Raw genomic sequence first — 22,366 nt, 5'->3', positions numbered from 1 at the left:
TTTTAGGCCAAAACCGAACTTAGACTGATCACATAGTCATAGTAACATAGTAAATGATGGACCTGAACAGTCCATTAGTTATTCTCATTAAAACTACATGATTCAATTAAATTTCAGGCCGCTTTCAGTGCTAAAGACAAAATTCAGTCAGCCTCTAATTGAAAACAGGCATCTTCTGGTTTCTGAAAAGTGAACTTTCCAGATACTTCACAGTGTTCCTGGTGGTGGAAGAAATCTCGGTCCCTGTTGTTGAGATGATGCAGGTGAGGCTGGACTCATTTAGAGTTCTGGTCTTTGACCTGGGGGCTGCCGCGTGAGCTGGACCACTGGTCTGACCCAGCAGCGGAAATTCCTATGTTCTTATTTATATAACCCGTCTTCCCAAAGGAGCCCAGAATGGGTTACAGGAGTACACTTCTCCCTCCATATTTGCGGTTTCAGCAATCGAGGTTTCGATTATTTGCGGTTTTTAGCTTGCTGGCTCCTCCCCCCAAATTTCGTCAGCTTGCATAGAGAAATCGCTGATTCCAAGTGTTTACAGAGAAAATCACCGATTCCCAGAGCTTTCTTCACTGTGTTTTGCCTCTCCTTAAGAACAGGCCAGGTTTCCCACCATGTTATTTACGGTTTCACCATATTCACAATGGTTTTTAATAGAAAACAGCAAATAACATATGAAAAAGTTATTTGCGGTTCTGTTAATCCCCTATCACAGCGAATAGGGAAGGAGAAGTGTACATTCATAGCTTGGGTAGGACAAACTTTAGCGAGACCTAGACTCTTCATCATTTACAGCATGGACAAGGGGTTTAGATTATAGCAATTACAGTACAGACTTAGTGGACATAGGGTGGTTTCAATTGCATATTCTTTTTCCTACAGCAAGTAGCATAAGAAAGATGTTTCAGTGAACAGGGAGCATCTGTAGTCATGAAGGTGCATGCTTTCTTTTGGGAGCTAATGTCAGGCCCTGGCCTAACATGTTGCTATGAAATCATTTTCTCATTGTGTTTGGGGGTATTTATCTAGAAATTTTTCTGTTTCATATAGGGGTCACCATAGCTTTTTCTTTTAGTGCATTTTATAGCCAGATTAGCATTCCTAGAGGTATTTAATTTCTTTCCAAGGACCTGTATATTATTGTTTGACTATGGAGAATTTGAAATTGTATTGAGAGGTTTTGGGGCCTTTTCCAGGTTTATTTGCAGGTCTCCAGCTTTGCAGTAGGTTCGAGTGGATTTAGATTATAGACCTCATGAGGTAGGGAACAAAATGACCAGATCATCTGCATACAGCAAGCATTTGATTTCTGTTTTAGCTCTGGAGCTCAGGATCTGTCCACTGAAAAATAACTGGAAATCAATAACCACAAACACTTGCAGTCTGAGATGGATAACCTGGACATACTGGACTAACTTGTGTATGCTGGACATTATAGACACTTTAATGCATATCTTCCCACAGCCTTCCTTTACAAGCTACCCAGATAGAACCTTGCTATCTGTAAACACATGTATCCTTTGAAATGCTAACCTCGCAGCCTTTTGCTACAAAGTTCTTGTCTCCATTCCCTGCTGGGAGGATACTTCTCCAAGGTTCTGTGGCCATTGTTCATTTGTGCTGAGCTGTTATCAGTGCTGTATGACAAATGCAAGGCATCCTGAAAAGCCATAAAACACCCATAGCAAGTAACAACCCCTGAAGGACGAAGGGGGAGTAGAGACGTAGGGGCCTGGTACCAAGACAGAACTTTTAAACCACAGGCTGGACATTTTTTGCCTGTCTCTGAAGCAAGCCATGGGAACCAGGCATGGCTGGGGTGCTGGAATGTCACCCTTGCAACTTTGTTTCAACTTCTGCATAAGACTGTCTACATTAAAGGACGCCATCCTGAAGATGTAGAGTTGTAAAACCACAAATCAGCATCTGCAAGGTGATAAGGATTCCAGACATAGAGGAAGAAAGTTCACGAAGTGCCCTCTGTTTCTACTCGGGCCCCCCTCCTGGGGGGGAGTGAGAGAGGCGTGGACTGGGGGGGGGTGAAATAGTTAGGTATACATTTTTGTACCAATAGGGAGGTACATGACCAGAGTTCGGGGATGTGCTTTTTGGAACAAAGAAAGAATTTCTCTCTATAAAAATCCATGCATCACAGGTAAAACCAGAGAGATTTACTTGCGTATGCCAGCGGGGATGTGCTAGCCCCCTTCTTCCTTGATGGCTTATTACAGTGACGAATCTTGACGTCGCTCATACTTTGCTGCCACTATACAGTTTTTTTGTGATTTTTTGTTTTTTCCCTCTATTTTTACCATGGACCCCTGACGAAGGTTTGTCCGAAACACGGACCGTGTCGGGTCCCCTGATTGGTAAAAGGGTTTGCATATAATAATTTTTTGTCACAAATAAATTGAGCCTACGTCTTGTACAGATCTGCAGTTTTGCCCCCTGTTCGGCATATCAGTGTAAGTTCTACTCTCCACTGCATAGTCTGAACTGGCAATATAATATTTCTTCTGCTAATGTCTTTGCTGATGTGATTTTGGAAAATACAAAGCCGTCTCGTAGTCATTCCAAGTCTAAGCAACAAAGTTCATGATCTGCAAGCCCTGATGTTAGAGGCAGACCTGGATATTGTTGCTATCACAGAGACGTGGTTCAGTGACTCTCATGGATGGGATGTAAACATACCAGGATATAATCTTTTTAGGTAAGGACAGAGATGGTCAAAAAGGTGGAGGGGTAGCTCTCTATGTAAAGATTGATATCCAAGTGACTGAAATGCAGGGGACCTAGGGAGAGGAAGAAGCGATATGGATCACTCTGAAAAGAGAAGATGGAACTTCTATCTATGTGGGTGTAGTCTACAGCAGTGGTTCCCAACCCTGTACTGGAGGACCATCAGGCCAGTTGAGTTTTTGGGATAGCCCTAATGAATATGCATGAGAGAGATTTGCATATAATGGAGGTGAAAGGCATGCAAATCTGCCCCATGCAAATTCATTAGGGCTATCCCAAAAACCTGACTGGCCTGGTGGTCCTCAAGGACAGGGTTGGGAACCACTGGTCTACAGACCTCAGACTCAATTGCAAGAAATTGATAAAGATCTGATTGTAGTATCCTGTTTCCAACAATGGCCAACCCAGATCACAAGTACCCGGCAAAATAAATTTTATGCTGCGTATCCTAGGAATAAGCACTGAATTTCCCCAAGCCATCTGCTGATGAATGTATGACATGTGTGCTGATATTTGTACTTAATAGCTTTAACATTTCAAGAATCCTGAAGAAATACTGTTGGATTTTAGGAACAGGGGTGGTGTTCCAAGGAAAAGTTTTGCGAATAGCCTGTCGGAGAAGTCAAAATTTAAAAGAAATCCTGTGCCTGTCCATATTACCTACCTTATACCCACTTAGGATAATTGCGGTGGGAGGACATAGGACTAGATACATAGATTTTGCGATGATCGTTTTTACCGACCCGATGCACAAAACAGCTCACTGCAAGTTTTTCCCCTTGCTTGCCCATTTTCTGATTCGGCCTTGCAAATGAGCTAAAACCCCATGGAAAGTAGCCAAGCGACTGATGCACTAACAACGCTTGGCTATATAAAAAAAAACCCAAAAACACAACAAACCCTGGAGTTTTAACTTTCGGAAAAAAAAATGACAGGTCTAGCTAGTAACTGTATTACCGACAGGTCTGTCTGTTTTTTTTCAAAGGCAAAGAAAAAGTCCCCCACAGCTGATAGCCCACCCTCAACAACTCCCTCATGAACTGGCACTGCGACCCCCCCCCCCAAGGAAGCAAAAATGGCAGGGGGATGCCTACTCCCTCTTGCCTGGCCAAATACCCTGTGCCATGCCCCACCCAGGCCTGGACTCCCCCAACCATCCCCTACCCTCTCACCTTCCTCTCAAAAGAAAAGGCACTGGATGCTCCTTACAACCCCCCCTTCCCCCACCCGGTCAGACCAAGGATCCATCTAACCTAGTCTCCTGTTTCCATAGTGGCTAATTCTGGTCACAAGTGCCTGGCAGGAACCCAAATAGTAGCAACATTCTGGATTTCCAAATAATAATAAGATTCCGGAATTTCAAACACAATCCCAAAGAGTGACAAGATTCTGGAATCCCAAAGAAAATTCTAGAACTCCAAATAGTAGCAGCATTCCAAACAGAATCCCAAAGAGTGACAAGATTCCATATAGAATCCCAAAGAAAATTCTAGAACTACAAATAGTAGCAACATTCCAAACAGAATCCCAAAGAGTGACAAGATTCTGGAATCCCAAAGAAAATTCTAGAACTACAAATAGTAGCAACATTCCAAACAGAATCCCAAAGAGTGACAAGATTCCATAAAGAATCCCAAATAGTAGCAACGTTCTAGATTCCCAAAGAAGAGCAGCGGTTTCCTCCCACGTCTGTCTCAATAGCAGCCAACGGACTTTTCCTCCAGGAACTTCGGCCAACCTTTCTTAAGCTGCTTAAAGGCCTCTTTAGGGCAACTGCGGCTAATGGCGTTTCACCCGCCAGCTTTCAAGTTTTCCTCGCGAGACGGCGGCGCGTGCAACGAAGCCCCTGGCAGCGCCCCGCCCCCTCGCCGCTCAGTGGCCAATCGGGAGCGGCTGGCTCTGGCGCGCGCTCCTCCACGCCTCGAGGCGCGTTTCCCGTGCGTCACTTCCGGTCGACGGGCCAAGTCCGCCCGCAGAGGACGCTCTATCTGGCGGCCGCCGTCTCTGCTCCCCGTCTGCGACCTCTGACCCCGGCGAGGAGGCCCCGAGATGTGAGTGCACCGTGCGCGAGCGAGGAAACCCGCGTCTCCGGCGGCCGGACCCGATAGAAGCCTGCTCCCCCTCCCCCCCCCCGTGCAGGTCAGATGCAGCTCTCTGGGCACCTGAAGAGATTCCTCCCCCTCCCCCTCCCGAGGACCCAGAGCTTGCCCAGCCCCTCCCCCCATCTGCATTGAGCCTAGAGCTGAAGGGCCCCCCCTCACCTGACCAGCTGTTTTCTACCTGGGGCTCCCTGTCCTGGAGTTTTCTAATGAATATGCATGCAGCAGATTTGCATGGCTGTCACCTCTCTCATGCATATTCATTAGGGCTAGCCTGAAACCCCCATTGGCTTGGGGTTGGGAAGCACTGAGCTCAGCTTCTTGCTTATGCTGACTTTGCTCTTTCTGCTTGCAGGTGAAATGTGGGACCTGGATCCCGGGAGCCTTAGCAGACCTTGTCACCGTGGCTGCCATGACGCCCAGCAGAGGGGTTGGATGTGGCTGGGTAATAACTGCCACCCTTGATGGCCATGAGCAGGTGAGATTGTGCTTTGACTCCCATCATGGTCTTTTCATGCTGACGAACTAGGAAAGTGTTTGAGGAAACTTTGACAAATGGGAAGAATTAGGAAATATTTTTTAGCTGATTTTATTTAAACTTTTGGTCTTCCACACACTGTTGCAATTTACTGTATAGTGGTGATTAAAAAAACGAACACAGAAATATCTGCAACCTTTACAAAATACGGAGCTAAATTGGTTTTCTGTTCTTGCAGATTTGACCAGGTAACTGCTATGTCAGAGGTTACCTTGACTGTCTTTGAAGGGCAGAATAACCTTTAAATTATGTACTATGATATTCCAAATTGTATGTGAATTACCCTATTACATATTGACTTTCTCCCTGAAGGAGAACATTGCACAGAACAACTGTTTACTCGTAACTTTCCAACTGTGAGTAATGTTAAATATAAACTTCTTTTCCTCTTTGTTTTTGTATCAGGCAGCTGCAATTTGGACTTTGCTCCCTAAGGACATTAGACTTCAGTCACACTAAGGGCTCCTTTTACAAAGCTCTGCTAGCAATTCTCTCACAGCAAATGCAGTGAAGCCCATTCGGTTCCTATGGGATTCGCCACATTTGCTGCATGGGAATCTACTATGGCTTTGTGAAAGGAGCTTTAAATGAGCTTCTGGAAGAAATTGAAAACTTTTTTTTGTTTTCTAAAACTTTGGAAGTTTAGTTCAGCCTTTTCTTTTGGGTTCTCTAAGTCAGAATCTTCCAGTAACTGAATGGACTCTTTGCTGTAATCTGTGATGAATCAGAATTCTGGAAATCACAGAATATAAAAAATGTATTTTACTTTATCAACTGCTTTGTCCAAAGTACTAAAGAGGTTTACAATCAAAAACAGTGATAGGAGCAAAATATGGTAATATTACAATGCAACCTACAATACAGAGCACAGACTCTAAACACAAATGAATTAAAACATTGCTGGAACAACCACGTTTAAAAAAACATTTCAAAAATGAACGCGGTGTCCTTAAGTAATTCTGGCATCCAATGGGAGCCAATGTAACCGATAAAGAACAGGTGTGAGATGATCATTCCTTTTGGTCCCAATTATCATCCTAGCCACTGTATTTTGCACAAGCTGTTGGCTGCTGTTACTCCATTAAAAAAGGAGTTGTAATGAGCCTGCTGTTAATGAATGAACTATCTTCACCAAAGTACATCTAGTCAGAATCGATTTTAATTGGCGTATCATGTGAAGACAGTAAAAACATGATCTTAGAGTTTTACAAATTTGCAGATCAAACTTCAATGCACTGTCACAGTAAAAATGTAAAGTAATAAAATCAGGCAACATCAATAAAAATGTGTCACAAATTTCAGTCCACATTTTGTATTGTATTGACATTACAGTGGTTGAGTCTACTGTCTTTGTGTGTTCTTCCAGCAGTGAGTTATCAGGATTCGTCTATAACTGGAAGGATCCACAAGAGAGGTAATGGAGATGGAAAGACAGATGAAACATGAGCTGTGAGTAATGCTTGGGCCTGCAGGGACTTGCTGACATCATGGGGAGCTGCTGCAGCTGTGGAGAAAGCATCCCAGACCAGCATCCCACCAAATTCAAGGTAATTCAGCCTGTTGCTTGTACTGCTTTTTTTTTCACTCGCTGAACCTATTGGCTCTTTTTGGCCCCTTTAGCTGCATGTCTCGATGGGGTCTCAGTGACCACCTCTGTAGATCCCTGGTAATGCCACGGTCATTTTGGCTTTCCAGGTAACAAATGTGGACGATGAAGGTAACGAGCTAGGCTCAGGATTGATGGAACTGACCCAGACTGAACTTGTGTTACACACTCGGAAGCGGGATGCAGTAAGGTGGCCATACCTCTGCCTGCGACGCTATGGTTATGATTCCAATCTTTTCTCCTTTGAGAGTGGGCGGCGCTGTCAGACTGGACAAGGTGAGTCCTGCCATTTTGTGTAAGGGGAGACTGGCCTGATGGAAGCTGAGGCCATTGGCCCCAGTCACTGAAAACAATATCGTGGAAATGGAGGGCAGTAGCATTCCGTTTCAGTGGTAGGTTTGCCAGTATTCTTAGTGGAGTGGGAGGGGTCTGTGATTGGTATGCACTGAGGGTCATGTGATTGTTGTTATCCTGTTTTCCTCTTGCATCCTCCCTGCAGGGATCTTTGCATTCAAGTGTTCACGAGCAGAAGAGATCTTTAACTTGCTGCAAGAGTTGATGCAGTGTAACAGTATTAATGTGGTCGAGGAGCCTGTAATCCTAACCAGAAGCAGTCACCACTCTGAACTAGACATCCCTCGCACCCCACAGACACCAAATGGTAAGAGGCTTCTCTCTGGGATACTTCCAAATAACAGACAATAAGAACATAAGACCGATTGAAGTGTGCAGAAAACACTAACGCCATGCATGCTCTCTCTTATCTGTCTACGTTGCTACATCTATACTTTGCTATGTAAGTTTTTCCTGCTAACATCCTCAGCTCTGGGCTACACCATCACAGGATTCCCAAATGGATTCCACAGCTTTGTCCGGGAAGGAGGCACTTACTCCACTGCTCGCCCCCCTTCTCTGGGCAGCCTGCGGCATTCATCAGCTGGTCAGGAGCCTGTGCACAGCCTCATAACACCCGAGGAACAGGTACATGTGCTTTGCCCACTGTTTGCTCTGTCCGATACTCTCTTTTCCAGTGCTGTGACCTGGCTAAGGGTTTTCTCATGGTGCTGTCTATAAACCATTCTGTACCATACTTTTATGGGAAAACATATAGCTACCATCTGTTCATTTTTTCCTTGCAGTCCCACACATATGTGAACACAACCAACATGGAGGAGGAAATGAGAAGCCGACGTTGTATGCATTCGCTGCCTGAGGCTACGGTACATCACGGGACCCCCAGTTGCTCTTTGGAAGACCGTAACCCACAGGTCTTTCTGCAACCAGGGGAGGTGAAATTTGTGCTGGGACCAGCCCCCATTTACAGGCGAATACCAATGCAAGCCAACAGCTTCTGCAGACACCACCAGGAGTGCGGGGGTCATGTGTGTGGTTTGAAGAGAGAAGCATCCCACAACAATAACAATGAGTGTAAGAGGGATTACCACCTTCCCCAGTATGCCTACGAGAACATCAATGGTTTGCTCCCCACCAGCAGTCATGCACTGAAACGTGGAAGCAGCCGTGTGAACATTTCCACCAATAGCTGTTCCCACCGTCGCACAGCCCTTCTGCATTATGAGAACCTGCCCTCGCTTCCTCCAGTCTGGGAGTGCCAACCCCTTCATTCTGGTGAGGAAGAAGATGAAGAAGAGGATGAGGATATGATCAGCCCTTCCCTGAATGGCTGTCGTGATGATAACCCCATGCAGAATTACTTGAACACAGAGAGTGGTATGCTGCATGCTGGCCTGCAGCGAGGCAGGGCTCCATCCCACAGCAGCTGTGGACCAAACGTTTTCAGCTTTGATTTCCAGAGACCTTACTCTGAGCCAAGACAGCTAAACTACATTCAGGTGGAATTAGAAGGAAAGAGTGACCTGAAGGGGCAACAGAACCCTCGTATCCCATGCACACCTACCCCCATCAACCCTGTCCGCCAGGCAGACTCGTACGCAATCATTGACCTCAAAAAGACGGCAGCCATGTCTAGCCTGCAGAGGGCACTCCCGAGAGATGATGGAACCTCAAGAAAGACCCGGCATAACAGTACCGATCTGCCCCTGTGAGGCCCCTGGGATTAGACTTTTGTGGCCAGCATATATTCCGTTCTGTAAAGTCATTTCCTTTTCCTTCCCAGTTTCTGTCTCTCTTTCCCACTTGTAGCAGCTCCTAACTGCCAGTGCTCCACCTGTACAAATGCATTTTTTTTGCTGAAAGAGAAACCTTTCAGACTTTTTAGAGAACGTGAAAGGGGGACGCTTTGGTGCATCATCTCCTGCTGCTGACTGCCAAATGTGGGGGAGAGGACATTCAAAGGCCAGGAGCAGTGAACTTTGAAATTAGGGACTGGCGGGGGAGGGTTCCATCAGTGCATCTCTTTGTCTGACCGTCTGCTTTGTTGGGTTTCTCAGTGTTTTATAGATGCTCAAAGTGCTTTTCATTTGTTGTTTAACTTATTAATTTATTTTTTTAATTTATTTTATTTTTGTAAACATTCTGTAGTTGATAACTATTTTTTAAAGTTACAGGCTCATGTCAAAATAAGAATATTTTTGTCTTAAAATTGCTCACAAAGGCAGAAGGGGAGTTTCTCATGAGTAAGATGTTGGTGTAAATGTTTGTTTCCCTTTTGCTCAGGCCTTGAAAAAATGGATTTTCATGAACTGAAGACCCTCCTTCTGATTTGGGATTCACAGGGTCCTCTTAGATTGAGGGAGTTGGGGGTTCATTGGACGTTTTTCTCTTGTTTTGGGTTTGGTGGAGAATAGCAGATTGTTTGCCTACAATTGCAAAAGGTGATTATTCCAACAAAACAAATACATAGAGATGATTCGGCCACAGGTTTTGTAAGATTTTCCCAATGGCCTGTGACTGGTTCCTAAATGTCTGATTTAGGAGATTTTCTCTGTTAGATTTTACATTACGTACTTGACTGAGAAGTGGCAACGTTGCATATAACATAGTCACATGGGCGATGTCAGTCAGTCCAGCAAGGTGGCCAGATGTGTATCTGATGATCGGTGCAGATTCCATTTCTTCAGGATCAGACAACCTCATCTGGGCAATTGGAACATAATACCACAAAAATGTTGCTTTCAACCCTAAGCCTATCTTCCCCTTCCCAGCCAGTAATTTTCAAGCCCTTCCCCCATGGAGGTACGCAGCACCTTTAATCACAGCTCAGGTTTTGAATGTGATGTAATAGACAAGACTTAATTTTTCTCTCTCCCTGCCAGTTTTGGGGCACAAATGTCTGTCTGTCGCTGGTCCCACCTCCAGCCTGTGCAAATGCTGTGGAAAACTGGTGTACACTCTTTACAGGGCCTGGGTTGTGCTTGTGGAAGGTTGAGCTGTCAGTGTTTTTCTTGTCTGGCCAGTGTTTACCAATGTCGATTATGCTTATAATCTTATTTGTCCCAAAGCTATCGCAATGTGGGTATGTGCTGACTTGTCAGCAATGAATCCTGAAAGTTTAGTCTGTTGGATCTGCTGACACCTTTCAGAGTGGCTGGTGGACACAACGAGCCAGTTAGGTTTTCAGGATACCCACAATGACTATGTCTGAGATAAATTTGTACACAGTGGACGTAGAGCATGCAAATTTATCTAATGCATATTCACAGTGGGCATTCTGAAAACCTGGCTGACTGGATTGAGGAACCCTGCCCTATGAAAAATGTATCCTTCTATCCCCCCATCCTCAACCATGGAACTAGACTCTTCTCCTGCCTTCCCTGGAAAGGATTCCTACCATTTACAGAAACGATTCACACTAATTCCCCTGGATGAATGGAAAGGAATTTGACCATTCCTCATGTGTGCACACAAAGGAATGATGTGCCAGTGGATGACATGGAGCCACATTTTCCCCATCATATCATTGCAAAGGAAGTATGTCAATTGCCTTAATTCACAGAAAGGATCTAATATAATCAAACAGCCTGCCTGCCAAATCCCCTGTAGAGTTCAAAGCAGGTACAGAAGCAGTAACAAAGCCAGCAAGTAATTGGCAAATTCAATAACAAATCATAAAAAATAATCAGACAAAACACTCACTTATCAAATAAATGTTTTCAAACTGAAAAATAAGAATCCTGCTGAATTGGATTGAAGAATGTGTAATTGGACACTTTATAGGAAACCTAAGGAACAAATGATACACTCAGGGTCACAGTCCCGAGACAAAGTTTCAGCAATTCTTTACACATTTCTTGTATCTTAGGAGAGAAATCCAGCTGGAAGAGTGGCCGAGTGATTAGGTTTTAGGTTCAAGCCCAGCATTGCTCCTTGTGACCCTGGAACATTTGATAGATTGTAAGCCCACCAGGACAGATAGGGAGAAATACTTGAGTACCTGAATGTAAACCACTTAGGCTATAAGTGGTCTCTGAATATTAAAAAGGAAACCACTTGCTGTGGTCCCTAAACCCACCTCCATGAAATAAGGGAAAGCAAACACTGAGGCTCATTTTCAAAGCACTTAGACACCCAAAGTGGCATAGGTTTGGTACTTTGTGTGTCTAAAGTGCTTTGAAAATGAGCCCCTCTGTTGCCTTCAGACACTGCTGAAAAGAACTTGAGCACAACACCTGACTGAATGCCGGATTTATCTCCCATAAGTTTCTGAATAGCATTTGAAACCTAACCCTTTGCAAAATGTGGTAAAGATGCAACCACAAAATGCAGAAATGTCCAAAATATATTGTTTAACTATGTCTTTGGCCAATATAATTGAATAATAAGGAAAATTCTGAAACCTTAAAATAGCTAAGGCTGACTTTTACAAAGCTTTCTACTGCAAACCATCAAATGCTACGATGCTCACAGACCGCCTCTGGTAGAAACCTCTACTGTGACTTTGTAAACGCAGCCCTAAATGAAATGCATTCCCAGCTTCTATTCTAAAGTCCTATTTCTTTTAACAGTCACAGCCTCAAGTGTTTCTGTTCTTCCAGCATGAGCTAATGATGTCTCCTTGTTACCTAATTCCTATAATAGTGGACAAGTTATGAACTGTTTCTCCAGTAAATCTACAAAGCTATGTCACACAGCCAGAAAGAGTAGTTTAACCATAACCTGCCAAAGTTCCACAGTAGACAACAAATCCATACTTATAACTGTAGAAAATAACCCTGAGGTGTACAGATGGTATAGCAGATGCACCACTACCGACTGTAAGAAGGACTTTAACAGAGGCCTCAGTAGTCACATAGAAACATGATGGCAGATAAAGGTCGAATGGCCCATCCAGTCTGCCCATCCACAGTAACCATTATCTCTTCCTCTCTCTAAGAGATCCCATGTGCCTATCCCAGGCTTTCTTGAATTTGGACACAGTCTCTATCTCCACCACCTCTTCCGGGAGACTGTTCCACACATCTATCACTCTTTCTGTAAAAAAGTATTTCCTTAGATTACTAGTCCTGAGCCCATCACCTCTTAACTTCATCCTATGCCCTCTCATTCCAGAGCTTTCTTTCAAATGAAAGAGACTCGACTCATGCATTTACATCAAATAGATATCATATCTTCCCTCTCCCGCCTTTCCTCCAAAGTATACACACCATTTTAGTAGCCTTCCTCTGGACCAATTCCATCCTTTTTATATCTTTTTGATGGTGTGGTCTCCACAGTTGCACACAATATTCTAAATGAGGTCTCGCCAGAGTCTTATATAGGGGCATCAATACTGTTAGAAGAGACTGTTAAGGCCCTGAGGGCCTCACCAGTGTTTCCTTTTTGGACTACCTCTTACCCATCACTTTTACACCAACATTAATCTTAAAAAAGTAACAGAGAAGTCATAGCTCTTCAAAAGCCCCCCCCCCCCCCCCTGAATTGCAGCACTGCTGCTCAGCTGTAGTTACTGTGCAAGAGCTCCACCTTTTGGTCATGCCACATACCACAGTGTTGCTAACCTTATGTAAGGAAATGTCTAGAGTTGATGGGACTCAATATGACCATGTTTCTGTGGTTGCAATCAAAGTGGTTTACATTTATATATTTAATTAAAAGATTTCTTAACTGCCTATTCCTAGGTGGTTTTACAAGTAGAAACACATAAAATACAAAAAAAACCCAAAATTTATACAAACAACAAATATTTCAAATCGTTCAAAAAGAGCAATTATTTACAGTGTTCAATTGTATGCCTATACAGAAACCATTATAATCTAGAATCGTCATTCATCGAAATGCTTCCATAAAGAGTGTAGTCTTAAGCATTTTCTTAAACTTTTAAAGGTCTATGCAGACTAGTTAATTTATTCCACAGAGTCACTCCTATGTTGGAAATAGCAGAGGATCTTGTATTCTCATAGCGCACTTTTGAGAAGTCTGTCAATGACAACCGTATCACGCCCTCAAATCGCAAGACTCTAAGCAGTTGTTTAGATTGCCATAGCCTGTGATAGATACCAGGGAATCCCTTGGTAAATGACTTTGAACACCAGCACTAATGTCTTAAATACACAGGTAGCCAATGGAGTTTCTTTAGCCACAGTGATATATGTTCAAATTTCCTTACACTACAAATTAACCTCACAGCAGTATTTTGAATCATCTGCAGGGCTTTACATGTACTTATTGTGAACCTAGAGTAATGGAGGGTGAAGTGATCTGCCCAGAATCATAAGGGGCTACAGTAGGAACTGGACCTGGTGCTCTAGGTCCTTGGCCACTGCACTAACCATTGAGCTTCTCCCTCATTCCACCAGTGCCATCAACCGCTTCTCCTTCCCTCTTTTGGTGCTCCAGCTGCAGGTCACATACTCGTATGAAAGAAATATGGTTTCAAACAGCGATGAAACAGAAAATAAGAATATTGCATCCTAATCCCCTTTGGTAAATTGTTCCAAACATTGGCAAACTGATAAGACAATAAGCTAGCCTTAATCTTTCTATATTGGAGACCATTAGCTAACAGAAAATACAAAATTAACAATTTTTTAATGGATATCTTGGACATAGGAAAAACAAAACATGAAAATTCACCAAATAGTCTGGAACTAAATCCATTAGACACTTATAAACTTAAAAAGCATTTAATTCTGATCTCCTTATCTCAAGAAAGATATAGCAGCGCTAGAAAAGGTTCAAAGAAAAGCGACCAAGATGGTAAAGGGGATGGAGCTCCTCTCGTATGAGGAAAGACTAAAATAGTTAGGGCTCTTCAGCTTGGAAAAGAAACGGCTGAAGGAGATATGATTGACATCTACAAAATCTTGAGTGGAGTAGAACAGGTACAAGTGGATCGATTTTTCACTCCGTCAAAAATTACAAAGACTAGGAGACACTCGATGAAGTTACAGGGAAATACTTTTACAACCAATAAGGAAATTTTTTTTCACTCAGAGAATAGTTAAGCTCTGTAACGCGTTGCCAGAGGTTGTGGTAAGAGCGGATAGCGTAGATGGTTTTAAGAAAGGTTTGGACAAGTCCTGGAGGAAAAATCCATAGTCTGTTATTGAGAAAGACATGGGGGAAGCCACTGCTTTCCCTGGATTGGTAGCATGGAATATTGCTACTCCTTGAGCTTTGTCCAATGTATAGAACAATGTGACCTGGATTGGCCATCGTGAGAATGGGCTACTGGGCTTGATAGACCTTTGATCTGACCCAGGAAGGCTATCTAGAAGATTTAAAACTAATTTGGCTGCAGTATTTTGTAGCAGTTGGAGTAATTTCTATTAGAGAATGACACAGGGACCAATTTGACCCCACCCCACAGGAACTCAATTTCTCCGTCCCATCCCCATGAGTTTTGTTCCTGTCCCTGCCCCATTCCTGTAAGCTCTGCCCTAACTACACAAGTCTTGAACACTTATGATTTTAAAGTGGTTGAGGCTTGTACAGATGAGGACGGAGCTTGCAGGAATGGGACAGGGACAGGAAAATTAGTTTCCGTGGGGACAGGGAAAAATTTGACCCCGCGTCTTTCTCTAATTTCCATGATGTCCCATTGATACCTGAATAGAGTTTCCAAGTTTATTTATGATTTGATATCTAAACTAAACTAAACCTTGGGTTTGTATACCGCACCATCTCCATAGTTGTGGAGCTCGGCACGGTTTACAGGAATTGTAATGAGAAAGGATATGCCTTAGAAACATAGAATATGATGGCAGAAATGGGCCATCGATCCAACAAGTCTGCCCACTCGAATAACCCTGCCCCCTAAACACTCCCTCGAAGTGACCCCACATGTTTGTCCCATTTTTTTCTTAAAATCGAGCACATTGTTGGCCTCTACCTGAAGTGGTAGATCATTCCAACAATCAACCACCCTTTCAGTGAAGAAATACTTCCTGATGTCAACATGAAATCTCCCATTCTTGATTTTTAACGGATGCCCTCTTGTAGTCGTAGGTCCTGTGAGGAAAAAGATGTCTTCTTCTACCTCAATACGGCCAGTAACATATTTGAACGTCTCTATCATGTCACCCTTCTCTCTGCGTTCCTCGAGAGTGTATAGCTGCAACTTACCTAGCGTTCTTCATATGAGAGATCCTTGAGTCCTGAGACCATCCTAGTGGCCATTCGCTGAACCGATTCCATTCTCAGCACATCCTTTTGATAGCGTGGCCTCCAAAATTGAACACAATATTCCAGATGGGGTCTCACTATGGACCTGTACAACGGCATTATAACTTCAGGCTTTTGGTTGACAAAACCTCTTTGGATGCAACCCAGCATTTGTCTACCCTTGGATGAAGCTTTCTCCACTTGATTGGCAGTCTTCATATCTTCACTAATGATTACTCCCAGGTCCCGTTCTGCAACAGTTCTTGCTAAGGTGTCATCATTTAGGGTGTAAGTTCTGCATGGGTTTCCACTACCAAGGTGCATAACTTTGCACTTTTTGGCCTTAAAACTCAGTTGCCAAATATTAGACCATTTTTCCAGTAAAAGTAGGTCCTGCGTCATAGTGTCGGGCACAGTTTCTCTGCCCACTACGTTGCACAGTTTAGCGTCATCGGCAAATAACGCAATTTTGCCTTGAAGTCCCTGGGCAGGTCTTGTACAAAGATATTAAATAGGATTGGACCCAAGACCGAGCCCTGCGGCACTCCACTGATCACTTCCGACGTTTCGGAGGGAGTACCATTTACCACAACCCTTTGAAGTCTGCCACTGAGCCAGTCTTTAACCCATGCAATCAATGTTTCTCCTAATCCCAACGAACTCATCTTGTTCAATAACCTACACTATCAAAAGCCTTACTGAAGTCCAAATACACATCATCCAGGGACTCTCCCTTATCTAGCTTTTTCGTTACCCAGTCAAAGAAGCTAATTAGATTGGATTGGCAGGACCTTCCCTTTGTAAATCTGTGCTGGTGGGGATCCCTCATCCTCTCGTTTAGAATCGTATCTAATTTGTGTTTAATCAATGTTTTCATAAGTTTAAAATACAGCTAAAAAATATTAAAAAGGTAATAAAGGCAAAAATTAGCTAAAAAGAAAAAGGGGATTCCAAGACAGATGAAAATGAACACGACTAGAAGGGAAGGCCATTGAGATAAAATTAAAAGAAAAATGGAAAGGGGGATGGGGAAGTACAGGAAGGAAGGGGACGCTTCTAAAGATGCGTTTTTGTTCTGTTTGTGAGATGAGGTCCTTGGTTTGAGGAGGTGTCTCAGAAATCATAGGTGGCTTTAAAGAGGAAAGTTTTAACTTTGGATTGAACATTAAGGGGTCCTTTTCCTAAGGCACGCTAGACGTTTTAATGTGCGCTAAATGCTAACATGTCCATAGGCTGTGTTAGCGTCTAGCGTGCGCTTAAACGGCTTTCGTGCCTTATGAAAAGGACCCCTAAGTAAGGGAATGTCAGCAAAAGCTTCATGAAAGTAAAGCTAATTGCTCATAACTGATGAATTTTATGTCCAACCCAAAACCTTTTTAATGACGGAGTTCATCTGACAATTGTAAGCCAAGAATCCAGGACAGCTGCCATTTTAGATGTCTGCTTTTTTGGCAAATAAAACCCAAACTTTTCAAGGTATGCCGTTAACACAAATCGCCATAACGCCTGGTTTTTCCACAGTTTTAATAAGTGAGATGAACTCCATCTTCAAGAAATTTTGTGAACCAATATGACTCAAATGATTTTCTCCCCTGTCCTTCCAAAGGAGCTCACAAAGGCTAATCTAGGGCAGTGGAGGATTAAGTGACTTACTCAGGGTCACAGGGAGCAGTGTGGGGTTGAACCCACAACCTCAGGGTGCTGTGGCTGTACTTCCAACCACTGTGCCACGCTCTCCTCCAATACAGAAGTAAGCCGAGTATAGAACAATGAAGCCATTGTGGCATCACTGATGAGGTTGGCTCTTATTGGCGGAATGAGGCATTATGACATCAGGGAAAGGGGTTGGGACCTGTATACCGCCTTTTTGTAGTTCTGCAACCACACTCAGTAGTTTACGTACAGGTGGGCTCACAATCTAATGTATCTGGGGCAGCGGAGGATTAAGTGATTTGCTCAGGGTCACAGGGAGCAGTGCAGGGTTTGAACCCACAACCTCAGGGTGCTGAGGCTCTAGCTCTAACCACAACTCAACACTCTCCCAACTCCTTCAAACAGTTGCCATTAAAAAGTGCTGGAGATCAAGAAGAGCCCTGTGGAGCCTCCCCTTCAGTTCCTATGGGCTTTGGTGTGTGTTCCACTGCAGCATCGCTACCATGGCTTTGAAAAGACCCTCTTAGCCTGCCAATATGAAGACAATGTCACCCCTCTTTTTTTAGAAATTTCTCAAACCAAATTTGCAAATGTTACATTTTAAGAGAACAATTTGGCCAGAATTCACTGCAATCCCCCTCAGCCAAAGAAACCCTCCCCTAATGTTGCTTCCTAGTAGAATCTGCACGCATTGCTCTTCACCCATCAAGAACACCATTTATACCCTCACCCACAATCCCACGAGTTGAGATGCCATGGAGTATTTTGCACCCTGAGAACCGAAATGCTGAAAGTTTTATATATGGCTATTTTTATACTCTTAAACTGGGAAAATTTTTGATTTAAATTAAATCACAAGTAGTTATTCTATGAGAAGATAACTTTCCATTATTAAACAATCAAGTTATTCTACGAGTAGGTAACTTTCTGGTTATTCTACAGGTGTTTATTCTGTGAATAGGTAACTGCCCGGTTATTCTCTCTTTTTAGTTTTCTAGATTTCCTGTCAAATTGTTCACTTGACTGCATCTGTAAAATTGATTTTAAAAATTTCCCCCACAATGAACAGGGACCATTTAAAGAATGGGAAAGTTTAATAAGCCAAGAAGGACAGAAGTCTGATTTTCAAAGCCAATTACCAACATAAATTGGCTCTTTGGAATTTCATTTCCCCCTTCCAACCTAGTAAGAGTTCATTCCTACACTTTGTGACATGAGTGTGGAGTTGCTGGCTGTGACTATCTGCTTCAGAATACTTTGTGGTTGAATCATACAGAAAGGAATCCCTTTACTAGTGGTACAAAAATGCTTTTTTACATTGTGGAAATTAAGAACCATAAAAAAATATTTTGATCCTTTATCGTTCAGACTATTGGTACAGGCATTAGTTTTATCTATTTTAGACTATTGTAACATCAACTATTTAGGAGCACCCAAAAAAATTCTAAGGAAATTAAGGATAATTCAGAATACAGCTGTTCGATTGATTTTTGGTTTAAAAAAGAACGACCATATTAGTCCTTATTATCGTTTACTTCATTGGCTGCCTTTGGAGGCAAGAGATTTATTCAAATTTTCCTGTATCTGCTTTAAGCTGATATCGGGATTGTCTCCAGCTTACCTTTTCCTCATTTTGTGTTGCATAGACCATCAAGAGAAACTAGAAACTTCTACTTATTTGCTTATCCAAAAATTAATGGGTATAGATATAAAACCTTCTTAAATAGGATCCTAGCATTTCAAGTGGTAGGCAACAATCTTGGTTAGGTAAATGTATTCAGTAAGCTATGTTATCCTATTGCAGTTCCATGTATATACCACCTGTTCTGTAAAAAAGTATTTCCTTAGATTACTCCTGAGTCTATTACCTCTTAACTTCATCCTATGTCCTCTCATTCCAGAGCTTCCTTTCAAATGAAAGAGACTCGACTCATGCACATTTACGCCACGTAGGTATTTAAACGTCTCTATCATATCTCCCCTCTCCCGCCTTTCCTCCAAAGTATATAGATTGAGATCTTTAAGTCTGTCCTCATACGCCTTATGAGAAAATTTTAAAGGGCTTCGCCTCTTTTTCTTCCATTTACATACAGGGTTAAGTTTAAGGTATCATGTATGAGTATAATAGGCTTTATATGGTGTTGCTCCAAAACAATTAACATCTCTTTTATATATTCCAGCTAATTTTATTGTTACATGGAGTTACCTGTCTGATATCTGCAGGTTCATGAAAATAATAAAGAATGGAGAGGTTGATCCCCAATAACTACTATGACACTATCATGTGCCTTTCCAGGGACCTGTGCCTGTTTCACAGAAAGCAAACATGTATGAGGGAAATTATCACTTGGCAGGAAAGCAAAAGATTACAAGGAACAAGTGTACTTTTTTTAATCACAACTTGTGCCCACTACTCTGCTTTTCTTTCCATGTTGCCTTATCAGTTCCTTTTGGTTCTTCCAGCTGTTGGTTCCAAAAGATATTGTTGGTTAATTACAGTAGATTAAGCACAATTTTGGATCAGAGGGCAGCCCTGGTTTATTGCTTATCTCCCCCCACAATGTCAAATAATTTACCCTCAGTCAGGCTGTCCTTGTTATGTGACCAGTGGCTGTTATTTAGGCAGGCGGTATTTCACTAGAACATTTGAGTCCAACACGAGAGCATCAGTACCACCATCCTCCCTATATTCCCAACATGATGGCATCAGTGAAAATGTGAAATGGAGTACGGAAAAGGCGAAATTAAGACATGATATAGTTGAGCTGAGAACTGGAGAGAAGATGAGAGGCATTGAAAAGGGATGGGGGCAGTGGAGGAGTGAAAAGAGGGGGAAAGGATTTGGGCTTTTGCCAAGTACTAGTGACCTGAGTTGGCCACCGTGAAGATGGGGCTACTGGGCTAGATGGACCATTGGTCTGACCCAGTATGGAAGTTGGATGGATGGTGAAAGAGAAGCCAGTGAAAATGGAGTCGACACAAAAATAAGGTGTAGAAAAGAAAAAATGTTCAAATTTTTTAGGGATTGGAATGTTCCCCATTTTGGAAATGTACGTATTTCTGTTTCTAGAATCAGGCTTCCTCAGGGGTCTCCATGACTCCCTATTCTATATCTAGGGCTGGTATAACATATATTGGGGTCCAAGGCAGAAACATCTGCCACCCTCTCCTCCTCCTCCATTCCAATTCCTGGTCACCTACTCAGTACTTTCTCTCCCTCCTGTCTGTCACATCCTCAACTTATCGTTCTCCACTGCAACTGTCCCTCATGCCTTCAAACTTTCTATTATCATACCTCTCCTCAAAAAACCCTCACTAGACCCCCATCTCTCTCCTTCCCTTCTTATCCAAGTTACTTATGGAGGAGTGTGTGGTGCGGTGGTTGAAGCTACAGCCTTAGCACCCTGGGGTTGTGGGTTCAAACCCTGCGCTACTCCTTGTGACCCTGGGCAAGTCACTCAGTCCTCCTTAGCCCCAGGTACATTAGATAGATTGTGAGCCCACCGGGACAGAGAGGGAAAATGCTTGAGTACCTGATTGTAAAACCGCTTAGATAACCTTGATAGGAGGTATATAAAATCCTAATAAACTTGAAACTTACTTGAATGTGCTGTTCACTGCCGTTGCCTGAACTTCATCTTATCCCATGCTATTCTGGATCCGCTTCAGTCAGGCTTTTGCCTGCTGCACTCCACAGAATCTGCCCTTACTAAATCTTCCCATGACCTGTTCCTGGCCAAATCCAAAGGCCTCTACTCTCTCCTCATCTTTCTCAATCTGTTTGCCGCCTTTCATACTGTTGACCATCATCTACCTCGCTGGGATTCCAGGTTCTGCCCTCTCCTGGTTTTCTTCCTATCTCTCCCATCACACCTTCATTGTATGTAATGATGGTTCCTCCTCCAAAACAGTTCAGTTTTGAATAACTCAAAGTTGTTGAAGGGTTTTCTTAAAAGTTCCCAAGTAAATGATGTTACAGTAATCAAGCATGCTTAGAATAGAAGATTGAACCAATAAGCTGATACCGCATCAAAATATTTTCTGATGGATCTAAGTCTCCATAATACCGAGAAGCATTTTCTAACCAATGCATCCATATGTTCCTCTAAAGTCAGGGATCGATCCAATGTCACTTCCAAAATTGGAAAGACCTGACCATTCAAAAAAAATTGATAAATCTTTGATTTTGTCATAATTCTAGCTTTCCTCCTGTTATGGTGGCTAGGTGGGAAGGTTACCTTTTTCCTGTGGCCTATGATTACTTCAAGTGCTGGGTATGAGGTGTTACTAGTGGTTTGTGGGCTGACTTCGGAAGGAAATGTCATGGTGCAAGCATAATCTGAGTGGTCTAGGACTGAGAGGCAATCTTGTGCCTGGCGTGAAGCTTTTTCTATAGTGGGATACAAGTTAGTGTGTAGTGCGCTCAAGTACAGGAACCAGTTCATCATGGTTTAGCCCCCTTTTTTGGCTTAAGGTCTGGAACTAGTCTGGTGTTATTTTAAATTAGTTCCTGTTTTCCCTGGTTCCCTTGATCCTTCTCGGCCAAAGAGGAGCTGGTGTGTCCAATGGGCAGGACCATGCAGGGCAGCGGGGCAGCAGCGAGAAGAAGGAGGGAAGATGGTGGTATAAGAAAGAGACGATGTCTAAGTTCACATTTATGCTCCACTAGGGATGTGAACTCTTTATGTTGGATTTTTTTCCTTGTGGCCAAAAGAGCAAATTATTTTGAAAGCAATAAAAAAAATAAAATGGCAGATCTATAGGGAATCATATCCTGCATTTTATGTATAGTTCAGGTCAACCCATCTCAATAAAGTTTGGTGATTGTTGGAAACAGGATCTTGGGTTTAATGGACTGGTGCTTTGTCCCAGCCTGGCACTTAGATCTTAATAAGAAGATAAGAATTGCCATACTAGGCCAGACCAAAGTAGCCAACCCAGATCCCAAGTACCTAGCTAGATCCCAAGTAGGAATATATTTGTGACTAGCCGTTGAGAGGTACGCTTTTTTTATCACATCAAAGTAAGATGATCAGCTTTGGCTGGACTCTAGCCAAAAGAAGAACAGTTCAGGGCTCCTCACCTCTGTTTATGGTAGTTCCTTTCATTTTCTCTTCTTTCTGGGGTGGGGGGGGGTTGTTTTCACATGCAAGCAAGCTTGGGGACAATTATTTAGAGTCATCCATCCTCTGTATTTATTGCTTTATT

The 22,366-nt window shown here is 42.9% G+C and overlaps 1 protein-coding gene across 3 annotated transcripts; it reads left to right on the top strand.

Annotated features, from left to right (window-relative positions):
* Nucleotides 1-4,675: 4,675 nt before the first annotated feature.
* Nucleotides 4,676-9,645, top strand: FRS3 (fibroblast growth factor receptor substrate 3). 3 transcript variants are annotated; one of them, XM_033919330.1, is made up of 7 exons: nucleotides 4,676-4,790; nucleotides 5,194-5,316; nucleotides 6,746-6,923; nucleotides 7,072-7,258; nucleotides 7,482-7,643; nucleotides 7,806-7,963; nucleotides 8,122-9,645. In XM_033919330.1, exons 3-7 carry the CDS (start codon nucleotides 6,864-6,866, stop codon nucleotides 9,046-9,048), a joined length of 1,494 nt encoding a protein of 497 aa, XP_033775221.1. In that variant the 5' UTR covers nucleotides 4,676-4,790; nucleotides 5,194-5,316; nucleotides 6,746-6,863; the 3' UTR covers nucleotides 9,049-9,645. The 3 variants fall into 3 exon arrangements, with proteins under 3 accessions (XP_033775221.1, XP_033775219.1, XP_033775220.1); XM_033919328.1 differs by having other exon boundaries at nucleotides 6,743-6,923; XM_033919329.1 differs by having other exon boundaries at nucleotides 4,759-4,878; nucleotides 6,743-6,923.
* Nucleotides 9,646-22,366: the final 12,721 nt, after the last annotated feature.

This window comes from Geotrypetes seraphini, chromosome 13 (assembly GCF_902459505.1).
Source record: "Geotrypetes seraphini chromosome 13, aGeoSer1.1, whole genome shotgun sequence".
Lineage (NCBI taxonomy): Eukaryota > Metazoa > Chordata > Amphibia > Gymnophiona > Dermophiidae > Geotrypetes > Geotrypetes seraphini.
The sequence above is the reverse complement of the archived record's forward strand: the minus strand, read 5'-3'. Positions and strand labels throughout refer to the sequence as shown.